The sequence below is a fragment of the Eutrigla gurnardus genome (assembly GCF_963514095.1).
Source record: "Eutrigla gurnardus genome assembly, chromosome: 19".
NCBI classification, from domain to species: Eukaryota; Metazoa; Chordata; class Actinopteri; order Perciformes; family Triglidae; genus Eutrigla; species Eutrigla gurnardus.
This window is the reverse complement of record NC_139930.1, coordinates 18125479-18138536: the sequence shown is the minus strand read 5'-3', so window position 1 is coordinate 18138536 and position 13058 is coordinate 18125479. Positions and strand designations below refer to the sequence as shown.

Genomic DNA, 13058 nt, shown 5'->3' with positions numbered 1-13058 from the left:
TTATCTTTTGGGGGGGGTTGCCATGGCGATACCTTTTCGAACCCGGGTGAGAGAACACTGCAGAAGAATTTCCCTCCCAATTTGTTTGCCGGAGCCCTCGGATGAACTGGAACTCCTCGTCACCTCCACAATGGCGCCGTTAATTGTGACCCAGTTTGTTTTTTTTAACTGAATACTGAACCAAGCAGCAAACAAGAATGTCGCTGTCAGACCAGTAAACAGTCCGCTGAGGGACTCGGGCCTTGACGGCTACTTTGCATCTGTTTTGCATGGACGTTTGCTTCTTTCCTCCCTCTAAGCACGTATACTATACTGCTGCCTGATCAGAGGACACCTTCAGCCTGTCTGCAGCCTTCAGCAGACAGGCTGAACAGTCTGGGGTCATTTCCTTTTCCCTCCATGCTGCACCCAATGTCGAATATACAGTAATATCTTGGCACGGCCGGGAGCGCTTAGCCGCCATTCTCTTTAAAAGAAAAAAAAATATGAGGTGAGACTTCACTGCCCCTGGAATAATGAAACATCATAAATAATGAAATCTGAGGGCCGGACGCCAGAAACAACTTTGACACAGCTGTGGTGTTAAAAAAAAAAAGAAGAAAAAAAAAGAGTGGGAGCAGTGCAGAGGAGGATTGTGGGAGTTGAGACTGCGAGACAAGTCAAATCTGGCGGAGGAGGAATAATGGCAGTAATTGCTCCGGGCTTCTGGCCGGTCCGGCTCATCATGTGATGGAGACGTTGGGCTGCACACGCTCAGATCTCATGTCGGCTTTCAGACCGAAAGTCAACCTGAACGCCTGATATCGTACGTTACTGAAGGAGATGTTCATGCAAAACGTTATTTTGAAATGTAGCTGAGGAGATATGAGAGCTGTGACACGTCCGATGTAAATTTATATTTGTATCTTTATCGGCTACTTTTGTCTGATACACAGAGCAAGACAGTTTTACATTCATACATGTGATCGAACTGTGTAGAATTATTTGATTCTGTTGTTTGAACACATATTTACCCTTATTAACTATTAAGTATATGTGTAATTACACCTGAATTACCCAACAGTACTTCATAGCTAGAAAACCAACGTTGCTTAGTAGTTTAAAGAAACCGACTACAATAGTTTCATCATTGGATTTTGAAAAAAAAACATGAAATAATGCTTGTTTGAAAATCGAGCCCAAGATATAATGCTATGATCAACATAAATGCATTCAGTTCCTAAAAAAAGCTATAAATCATATGCATTCTAAAACCTGGATCTGTATAATATCTCCTTTGAAAACTCGGATACCTCAAAAACTCGTACAAACGAAAGCAAAACTCTGTTTCGTCACATTTTCCTGACCTTAAGTGAACCAGGATGTGAATAAGCAGAACATATTCAAATAAAATCCCCAAAACACAACATATGGAAAGTGAACTGTGAGAGAGAGCTCACATCTGCTGAGCAGAGAGGAATCCCTGATATCTGACCTCCGGATCAGGACGGAGTAAAAGGACAGGCCTCCTGAAGGGCTTTTGTTTTGATCAGGTCTGGTTTTGGTTTCTGAACATTAAATGAAGAAGAAGCCCAGCGTGTCAGAAAGCATCAGCAGAAAGCATGACCACGTTGCTCACCTTCTCTTGGCCGACCGTCTGTGTTTTTCCACTGCGGAGGGTAATCCATGTTGGCAACGGCCTGCGTGATCCTCTCATCCAGCTGCCTGAGGCCGGCTTCATCGCCTCCGAGCCGCTCCTCCTCCTCGCCGTCAGCTGAAAACCTCCTCAGGACCTCCAGGTGGCTCCGCGGGTCAAGCCGGTCCCTGTTGGCGCTCAGGTACTCCGCCACGTCATGGGCGACGTCCCTGAGGTACTCCAGAGACGCTTCGCCCTCGCACGGCTCGACCCGGTCCTCGGTGTAGACGTAGGAGGCGACGGGGGCGACTTCCAGGAGGGCGTGGCCTGTTGGGGGAGGAGGTCACGGTGGTGAGACGACGATGCAAAGAGAGGAATCTGAGTGTTTCCAGAGACTCACCAGGAACCGTGAAGCGAAGGCTCAGCCCGTCGTCTCCTCTCCTCGCCGCCGTCACATGTGTGACGGTCGAGCCGTGGACGACGACGTAAAACTCTGCGTCCTCCGGAGCGCCGGCTTGTAACCGAACGTGGGCCTCCACCTGTCCCTGAGACAGGAAACCAAGAAAATACATCCGTTATATCGCCTTTATAACAGCGTTTAAACGGGACGGACCTGTTACAGACTAGTGGTGGGACCCACGGAGACTACAGACCTGTTACAGACCAGTGGTGGGACCCACTGAGACTACAGACCTGTTACAGACCAGTGGTGGGACCCACTGAGACTACAGACCTGTTACAGACCAGTGGTGGGACCTCACTTCCAGAAACTAAAAAGCAACATCTTGCTTGGAGGCTGTGGAGAAAGCTGTTCTAGATCAGTGGGAGTGGCCTGCGGAGCTGTGCATTGTGGGAGTTGTTGTCTTCCATCCACATTCACCAAAAAAGTCACTTTCTGCCCTTTTCTCGGGTCAAGAAGATACATTTTGACAACAAATATGACCTACTTTAATCCAGATTCATGTTTCCACTGGTGAAGAATCCCTTTAATTCTCATAAGAATCGCTTTCTCTCGAAAGAAAATAGTCTGTTCTTGACTTTTACTCGGTTTCACAGAGTTCAGGCAACTGTACTCGATGGAAGGAGCAAAAAAAATCTGGTTCCTTGAAGAAAAGAGGGAAGAAAGCGAGACATGGTGTTGCTTTCACAGTGGGAGCAGACTGCACCACACTGAGACGACTTCATGATGCTCCCTCATAATGAGATTCATTATTTCTGACTAGTTTTCATATCGACCTCACCTGAACTCTGCTTCGACCTTCGCCGCCCAAAAAGACACAAACAACAAATCTGGTCCAAGCCTGTAGTGGACTTGAGATTTCCACTCACATTGTTAGCAGATATGTTTCTGCAAAAAAAGGCAATTCATGATCAGAGCTGGGTGGAGTAAACAAAAAAACAAATATGGTTAGTTTGGAATCACTGTACTTAAGTAGAAGTAAAAAGTAGTAGTTACTTGAGTAAGAAGTAAAACTACTCAAGTACTGACTAACTCCTGAGTAACTTCTGATTTACTGTTTCAATAATCAGAGCGTGAACGTGAAATAGACAAAATATCAATGTGCAAATTCACTCGAACTCGAACAATAATGAATGAAATCTTTACAAAATAACAGTGGAAATGTAACTGTAACTGTAAAGATTAGGGGTGGGTAAAAATATTGATACGGCAATATCGCGATACTTTGCCGCCCAATACAATATCGATTTTCAACTCAAAAAAAAGATTGATGTTTAGACGCGTTGTGAATGCAGTACTTAGTATTAATAAAATGGAGAGGCTGTTTTGAATGAAATAGTTTTGACTCAATTTGTCCTCTGATCAATATCATCTGATGTACATATACAGGTACTTGTGTTTTCATCTTTATTTATATCACAATATCATGATATCGTGATACGTATCGTATTGTGACCAAAGTATCGTGATACGTATCGTATTGTGAGGTTCTTGCCAATACTCACCCCTTGTAAAGATGCTTTTATCTGGCTATGAGTTAAGTGGAGAAGACAACTGTAGTTTTTGTTTTGCTAGTTTGTTCTTTAAATCCTGTATTTTTAAATCAGACTCCTCTACTGCGACTGCAAAGTCAAATTTTCAAGAGGGTGAGCTCACAGCGTATCAAGAGGGGATGGCATACTTGGAGATCGGAGCTTGAGCAATATCCTTATCTTCTGTTTTCTTGTACTCAGCTTAAGGGTTTTATCTTAATTTGATTCATGGGGGTTATCGTTGATTTGTCCTTTTTGTTAATAAGGCATCAATCACGTTGAAAAAAAAATCATTTTCGGGACCTGCATTTGCTTATGAGCGCACTGCTACAGAGATTCTGGGTATTAAACCTTATACATTTAGAAAGATATTTTTGTATCTTCTTATTTTTATATACTATTATTTTTCACCATTGATTATTGCTTTTTTAATAAAATCCAACATCCTCCCCGTTATCACAACAGAGATTCCAGCTGAGGCTGACGGGAAGAACATTAGCTTTAAAAAGGTCAAAAAGCTAAAATAACTAAGATAGCACGCCGCCTGCCAAAGGACACCGATAACCACTCCATGATTATGTTTTTTCTTCATTTATTACTCCGCATAAGGAAGAAACCACGTTGACCCTGGCCGACTAATCAATGACGGAGTCGAGAGCTTCAGACTGATATGAGTCTCCGTTTGGGAGGTAGAAGTGAAACTGACCTCTCGGGCCTGAGCTGATAACAGCAGCGCTGCTATTCCCACCTTAAGTGGTGAGCCGTAGCACCACTTAGCTCACACTTAACCGCCGTTAATGTTATCGCTGATTGTTTTTCCACCTCGCAAAAAAGATAAGATGTCTGTCTGCTGGTTTGTAGAGCCTTCCCCGATTTCTCACAAGGGTCTAGAGAGACTCAGGGTGTCGATAGATATGTGTATTTTATGTATTTTGAAAGTAGAATTTATACATTTACGTTTGCACTTTGCCATGTTTTTAGACAAAGATCATTCGATCACAAATTCTCCAGATTTATCGTCACCTGACGAGTCCTATTCTGTTGCATCATATTGATATAAAGGAGATGTATCCTTTCTGTTTCTTTGCTGCGATACCTGATGGTCCCAACAATATAGTACAATTTGATCAGACAGACTTGTGCTTGATCTTAATTGTATCTGCTGAGCCTCAGGGGAGGGACTGATGCGATCTATGACCTTTTCACCGGGGGCTTCATCATGACACCACCTGATCCAGTAACAATAAAATATTCAACACCTTGTGGTTGTGCCTCCTTTATGGGCAGTTCTCAGGTCAGGCATAATGCCTTAATTATGGAACATGAAGAAATCTGTCCCATATGCAACGGGGGCTCTGTGTGATTACCTTAATATGACATTATAACTGATGCATATTGATATTTGTTTTAATTAAAAAAATAAATCCAAGGCTACACCAGTGTTTTTATCATGTCGCCATGTTGGTGAGGTGGAAAACAACGTCTCCAGGAGACCGGCACTCATCAGCTTTAGGGCTCTTTGCTATGATCTCCTGAGTGTAACACACACAGGTGACGTCAGGGGAGCAGCTCACTGCCACCGCAACAACAAAAACAGCTCCAATAACAGTCACATCCCTCAGTGAGACGACCGCCTGACGTCAGCGGGGAACCAGCAAGGCTTTTTTTTACATTAACCATTTTTCACGGTGTAGTATTTCAGTTAGGAAAATGAAAATCAGAAAAGGTTGAGTAGGTGATTGCTGTTATATTACTTGAAATCCTTGTAACACACCGATATCAATGAATACATTAAATGCTCTGACATAAAAAAGTAATAAAAAAATGTTATCTGTGGTCGTGGTAGGACTAGAAAAACGGCCGTCCAATCAAAAAAGCCCTGAAGAAAGGGGGAGGGGCATTGAACAGAGGTATGAATGAAGGGCTTCTTTGGTTCGGCGATGCGTTCAAAGACAAAATGTTTTTTCTGACCTACTCAATCTTTAAAGGAACATGTGTAAAATGTTATAACTTAATATATTCTTTTGTTCTTTTTCGTTACCTTTGAATTAGTGGTTATTTTGTGACGTAGGGGCTTGATACAATTCTAAAAAGAGAATTGCACTCTGCTTTTACGTTACATGAAGGACACTGTAGTACTCTCCAGTGCGCTTGGAAAGGGAGGGGCGTTCAGTTGGACGCAATCTGGAACCTCACCACTAGATGCCACTTAATCTTACTCTTACACACTGCTCTTTTTTAATGGTTTAACGTGAGAAAGGGGACCGATTGAAACTCCTAAGAATATTAACAAAAGGGAAAATATTTGGAATATTCCAAAGTCACACGGTACAACGGTGACATGGAGTGTACGTACATATGAGCTAATGGATGCTCGGTGGGCCGTAATCTCATTGGAGTATTGAGAGTGACAGCTGGGACTGTACTGTAGGCCTTTTCCCAGCTGAGACACATACCTCCGACTTAATCTCCTGTTCAAATGAGACACTAATAACTAGTCTAGGCAAACATTTCATTTCACAGAACAGGGATAATTACCAAGAAATACACAGATTTTGTGCAAAATAGTTGCTGAAATTCATAATTATAAGGACAATTTTAAGTGTACAGTATTTTTTTTTTTTTTTTTAACGCTGTAATAAGAGAATTTGTTCACACAAAGGAGGTTTGTTTTTTGTTCTTCTTTTATGATTGACTGGCTTATCGAATGTCAATAAATGACTGGCAGGGGTGAGGTTTAGTTTGTTTGCCATGCCAAAAGCACGGCAAACACAATCGCCACGGCACTTAAAAAAGGCAAACAAAATCATAAACCATAACACGGAGATACCCGATAGCTCAAAAGAGTACTCTGATAAACGACAAGGATACGGCTAATCTGCCTCTGTTGTGAACATGTAATTTAGATAACAGCTGCTATAAGGAAACACGTAAACTTACAGCTAGCCTAGCAGCTCAATCTGCGAGGCTATATTTAGAGAGCAGTGATTTAAGCTAACGACAACATGCTAACATGCTCTTGATAACTGCTAACAAGTTGATGATTAGCAGCTGTGATATTCACCATGATTCTAATATTTGTTTAGTGTTAGCTTGCTAACATTTGCTAATTAGTGCAACAGAGCAACAGAATGTATACAAGAAGTGAATAGTTAGCATGATGTCACCCATTGGTTTGGGGGAATATTTAGTCACGCTGTGTTGAGATAACAGCTGCTATACACAAACACGTAGCTATAGCTATGCTATTAGCTCTGCAAGGCTGAATTTAAAGGGCCATGATTTCAGCTAAACACTAACGACAAGATGCTAACATGCTCCCCATAACAGCCAACAAGTTGATATTTAGCATGGGTGATATTTACCACGTTTCTAGTCTTTGTTAGCGTGCTAACATTTGCTAATTAGCACAACAGATGATGTGTTGAGATAACAGCCGCTATAAAGAAACACGTAACTACAGCTATGCTAGCAGCTTGATCTGCGAGGCTGTGTTAAGAGAGCAGTGATCTAAGCTAAATGCTAATAACAACATGCTAACATGTTCTCGATAACGATTTATAAACAATAAAATGTTGATGTTAAGGAGCTGTAATTTCAATCATGATTTTAATCTTTGTTTATAGTGTGTTAGCATGCTAACATGTCATGAGCTTCTACTGTTTTGAAACCTCAAATTTTGAATTTTGGCCGACGCCATCTTGATTTATTTGCAAACAGAAGCGACACAAGAGGGTGGAGCTAAGTCAAACCACAGCAAAGGGTTTTTGTTTGTTTGTTTTTACCAAAAATCAGTAGGATTCCTCTTCTGGGAAAAAAATGGTAATCATTTAGTTGACAGCTGTTTGGCTAAAAATTGTTTTCTTTTGGTGTATGTCTCTCTCACATGGGATCATTTCAGCAACACGAGAGTCTTCAAGGATGAACAAAATCCCCTTGTCCTGCTCGGGAGCTCCATAACACCTCCCCAAAAACAAAACACAGGAAACTCCCACACTTTTCTGCCTCCACTTCAATGTCAACCATTGATCCAGGTCGAACAGTATCTGCTGGTATTGTGTTGTGTGTTGTATGTGTGTGTGGCACCATAACACTTCACTATACGATACAATAACGGCCTTTTATAGCGCAGCGGCGTGCCGTGGCCCCCCTGACACAAAGCCTGGCATTGAAACCTGGATCTCATTCGGCAGCGAGAGTCGCTCCCGTTGAGCCGTGACCTTAGAGGAGGGCGGGGACGCCACTTCCTCCTAATGGAGACGCCGCACGTGAAAAGTGTGTAGAGGCCTGTAATGATTTCACATGCTCGGGTTTCAGACAGGTCCTCCATCAGCGTCTGTGAGATCGTGGGGGTTACCCCCCCTCCCCCCTCCGTCTGAAACTGGTGACTCAGCAAAACAAGCAGACACTCTGCACACCAGAAATCTGGCAACGCTTCAGTGAGTGGCCCACCCAGGCTTCCGCACACGATAAGGGCGAGAGACAAACAGAAAGAAATAGGGGGAGAGAGAGAGAGAGGGTGGGAGGAAGACAGATGGAGTTCTGCTATGTAAAAAAAAAATATATATTAATTCAAACACACCTGCTACTCTTAACATGCTTCCAAACGGAGAAAAAAAAAGGCAAGAAAAAACGGGCATATTCTCTCCGGTGCTTTTCAGAGGGCCTTGCCTTGTGTAAGGCCCAGGCTCCCCCCCCCCCCCCAGGGACTTGAAACCCTCCTGGTTTGGGTTTCACCTGCGACACAAGGCTCGCTAGTCAACCACCACACAGAGAGAGAGAGAGAGAGAGAGTGAAGGGAAGGCTGGAAGGGAAAGACTGTAATTCTGGGCCGAGAACACAGAATTGGGCCTAGATATGCTCCTCAGAGTTCACATATCCCCCCCCCCTCCCCCCCCAACAAAAAAAAACAACCAAAACAGACCCAGATGCTTACAGGAAGAAAAAAAGCACTTACATATAGAGGCACCTCTCTTCTGTTCACCTCCATTTTCTCTCCATCCACCAGATGCCTATAGAGGAAATATAGTCCCGTTACTACAATGTGAGGATAACAACTGAAACTGTTCCTCTATAAATCATTACATTACTTTCATTGATAGTGTTTGTAATTCATTCACATTAAAGCTGTTTTGTGATAATCAATGATTTTAAAACCCAGTAAATACACCAGGATCAAGCATCATGATCATCAGCACACACACACACACACACACACACACACACACACACACACACACACACACACACACACACACACACACACACACACACACACACACACACACACAGCTGTGAATAGTGCATGACTTCAAAGCTCCACCAGTGGTTGTCGGCTCTGCAGGCAGCACTTTTTCTAGACTCCCATCTACATTACAGCATGTCTGCATAATCCTCCCCCTCCTCCTCCTCCTCCTCCTCCTCCTCCTCCTTCTTCTCCTCCTTCGCCTCACAATGATATTTTTTGCCGTCAATTAACCTGATATTAGCTCTCGACCCTTAACCGATCATGAGAATAGTCCTCACATTTCTCTAATCTCCAATATTGTTATCATTACCCCTAATTCCACATATTAAATGAAATAAAAACAACAAGTGATTTTTCATGTTGACGCTGACATACGCTGAATAAACATAAAGTTGGAATATTTTGTTTTCAGTCCACAATCCTCTTGTTTATTCCTATTTAAATGCATCAGTCATTACTTTTAAACCACAATGATTTACATTATGTGTCCCGATAAATTAATTAATTTGTTTGGCACTATAAAAAGACAAAAAGGCAAATTGGCGACCCTGTTTATGTACAGTATGTAAACTTCTTATTACTGTTGTTATTTTATGAAAACAAAACTCGAAGCATAAAGCAGACCAGAATCCAGGTCAGGTCACATTATACTGTAATCCACCGACGTCCCGAAGGGGTTTTACCAACAATAATATCACCGTTTCTGTAATATTGTGTCCAACAGGATATTTCTATCAATAGACGTGTAATGCCACAGGCCTGGGCGGCTGTCTCCTGCTCTTTATTTCCTTTTAATCCTCCACACACATCAATGTTGTCACACTATTGTGATGTGGAACTGGAGAAGGTGTGCGTGTCCAAATGTAGAATAAACATTATCCCGGCCCGACAGGTTGCACCCTGTAATGTCAACAAATGTGAATATTCAGGTTTTTTTTGGCAGCCACACATAAAAAACATGTAAAGAACAAAAAGAGAAGGAGATATGGATATGTTTCTAACGTTTATACCGTTCATTTTTAGTATATATAGAATTATTTTCTATTGTATTTTCTATTAAAGGTCACTGTCTGAAGGGAAACAGCAATATAAGAATGTCATTGCTCAACTATGATTCTACTGTGTGTGTGACAATAAAAAACAAATCTTGAAAAAGACAAGAAATCATCATGATTTGTCGGCACAGAACGTGTCCTCGGGCTGACTCCGGACTTATGTTCAATGTGAATAAGAAACCTGACCTGGCGGCCGGCCACACACTCCGGAGCAGAGCGTGAGAAAAGAGATTACACACACACACACACTCAGAAACATACACACACACATTCTGACATCTGTACGCGTGACGGGAACACATTCAGACGTGAGCACGCTGATCCTGTTGTCCTCCACATTTTCTCAGGTGATGCATGATTGAATGATCTAATTCCCTCTCACATGACGAGCTGCAATCAAGTTACAGGCTGCATGCACTTTTTTTCCTCTCTCTTTCATTAGAAGATGCTTTATGAAAACTAACAGATGTACACAACAAGCTTTGCATAAGTCATGAAAACTTACTTTTCTGGCCACAAAGATGACATGAAAGTACCCTGGAAATAAAAATAAACTCAGTGTAAACTAGAACACCTTTCCTGCTATATTTTCACCTCCAGTGCCAAACTGCTGTCAAAACTCTCACACAGAGAGTTTAAACAAAACAGACTTCAAATAATATCAGCAATACATGACCTCTACTCCTTCCACTGGGAGGTGAAACTCCTACAGTCAAATACGGTCTGTAAATGCATCAGATTTAAAAAAAAAAAAGTGAAAGAAAAACATTAGTCTAGACTTTTTTTTTTTTTTTTTTTACCTGTGAACGCACCACCATTTGATCGTCTATAAATCAATACAACTACAAAAATGTATGATTATCCCAATAATCTCACCAGCTGAAGACGAAGAAGAAGAAGTAGAAGAAGAAACATAAGAAGAAGTAGAAGAAGTAGAAGAAGAAGAAGAAGCAGAAGAAGAAGAAGATTGCCATTTACCTGCCGTCGTTTTTAACGATTCTCTCGATAATTAGCCTCCTCGCGCGTTTATTCCGCGTGACTCAAGCTCCGTCTCCCCATCCGGAGGGGGTGGGAAGACTGTTGGGGATTTCGTCCGCAGGTGTCGCCGAGTTGTGTCTCCTCTCTGCAGCCCTGCCTCGGCTTCTCCTTCTCCTCCTTCTCCTCCTCACCCTGGCCCGGCCCCCTCACACGCCGCCGGTCTGCCGAACTTTTTCACCCCCGCCCTGAACGCGTCCTCCTCTCGCGCGTATTTAGATTCCCGCGTGCGTCTTAACGTATTTGCACAGATGTCTTTTCCATATAAATGTATCGCATTTATCCGCGCGCGCGCGTGCGCCACGTTTACCGTAAACAACCGAAAACCCAAAGTGTGAGGCGGACGCAGCAGGTCAGTTGTGCAGTTTGTAATTTTGCACCAATCAGAGACGAGCTGGCGTGACGTCACCTTCACCTATGCTCAGTCAGGTTGCTCGGTTGCTCTGCTTTGTACACAAAGAACAAGCAACGTGTTCGCAGCGGTGGAAAAGTACTTTTTACTCAGGTGCTGTACTTTCCGAAGTACTTTATACATTTGTGCAGGTAATTCGGTACTCCACGCCATTTGTTTTACAGCTTTATGTACTAGTTTACACCAAATATTTGATGCATTTCATAAATGAAAGGATATAAAGCAGCTTTACACATTGATAATAGTAATAATAATAACAATATAATAATACATTTGGGAACTGTTTCTAAATGGTCACAATCACAACAGTGACTTTTATTCTATATAATGGTTCAAGCTCCAAAAATGCTGGATCCTACATTTCCCACAATGCAACAATTTGATCAGATCTACTTTCTTCTAAATGTAAGCTTCCTGTTCAAAATCCGAAAATGAGCCGAGTCTCAGATTTAGTGACATTTAGCGGTAAAGTGAATAGCCCTCCTCTCACCCCTCCCTTTACAAGCGTGCCTTCAGGTAATTAATAAATAAAAAAAAAAAAAAAATGCAAAAGGCTCTCCAGTGATTGGTTTAACTGAACTTCAGTGTAAAATACTCCTTTAATGTAACCATAACACCAAGTCCAATTCGGATATATTTGACAAAATGCATATAGAAAAACACATTTTATACTGAGTTTCCCCAAATTATTTCCAAGCGAGACCAAAACATATTTAGCATACTTGGTCTGGTGTGACCTTAGCCTAATGGTGGCTAATGTTAGCATCCTTTAAATAGGTAGACTGGCTGTTTTTAGCACATCGTATACAGGCTAACTTTAACTGCAGCCTGCTGGTCCAGTCTTACTGATTATTAGATTAATATCAGAGTTTGCATGAAGCTCTGTACTTCCTGATGCTGTTAAATAGAAATGGGACTCCAGGTCTCAGCTGGACTGTAAACCGTAATGACAGTAACAGGAAGTGAGAGGAAGACTTTCCCACCCTTCCTGCTCCCAGACTTCTCCCACTGACCGATAATGAGCAACAGATTCAACGTTGAAACGAGGTCACGGCCGGCCGTCCACGACGATACCGCTTTTAAATTAGTTTTTATACAGTTTTCCAGCTCTGTTTCAGGGAGATGGAAAGATAATAGGTGATTAGGTGGAGGAACAAAGCCCATGTGACTTGAAGCATAGCAAAGTGAGACTGTGGTGCCACCTGTTGGGGGTGAAAAACGAGTATATCTCTAAATAAAAAGTGAATCGAGTGACAATGCTGCCACCTTGTGGCGGTTTTTCAAATAACATCTTTAAATTTCATTTCTTTTTCTTTTTTTAAAGGCTTTTTTAAAGAAAAAATGCAACATTTCTACACCCCAATTTAATTTAATTTAATTTATAATAAAACATATCTAGGACTCATAGTTGGGATAAATACTCCAGGGGCTCCTTTAACACTATTTAGATTAAATAAGATAAAACACATAGATAAAAGTGTATCAACTAGCCACATATACATATATTCATCCTTATATTATAGGTACATTAGTATCCATCAGAGGTGGGAAGTGACAAAGAACAAATACTTTTCGGGTATATTTTTCTGACAATATTACTTTTACTCCCTCCATAAAAAACATTTCTACGCCTTACATTTTTAAAACAGGCTCGTTCCTAGTTTAAATGTATTTCAGGGCATTTTCCTCTTGGATATGACC

At 41.8% G+C, this 13058-nt stretch overlaps 1 protein-coding gene across 7 annotated transcripts in view; it reads right to left on the bottom strand.

Annotated features, from left to right (window-relative positions):
* The window catches only part of arhgef28a (Rho guanine nucleotide exchange factor (GEF) 28a), a 36595-nt gene extending 25339 nt beyond the window's left edge, over window positions 1-11256 (bottom strand). For 4 of the 7 annotated variants that reach the window (XM_084034770.1, XM_084034768.1, XM_084034771.1 and 1 more), the window contains exons 1-4: window positions 10889-11255; window positions 8565-8619; window positions 2016-2160; window positions 1619-1942 (exon numbers count right to left, since the gene is read on the bottom strand). In XM_084034770.1, the coding sequence (XP_083890896.1) occupies window positions 1619-1942; window positions 2016-2160; window positions 8565-8597 (502 nt within the window). In that variant the 5' untranslated portion in view covers window positions 8598-8619; window positions 10889-11255. Of the gene's footprint in view, window positions 1-1618; window positions 1943-2015; window positions 2161-8564; window positions 8620-10888 lie in introns of all 7 variants that reach the window. The other 3 variants (XM_084034765.1, XM_084034766.1, XM_084034767.1) reach the window with 1 other exon arrangement.
* Window positions 11257-13058: the final 1802 nt, after the last annotated feature.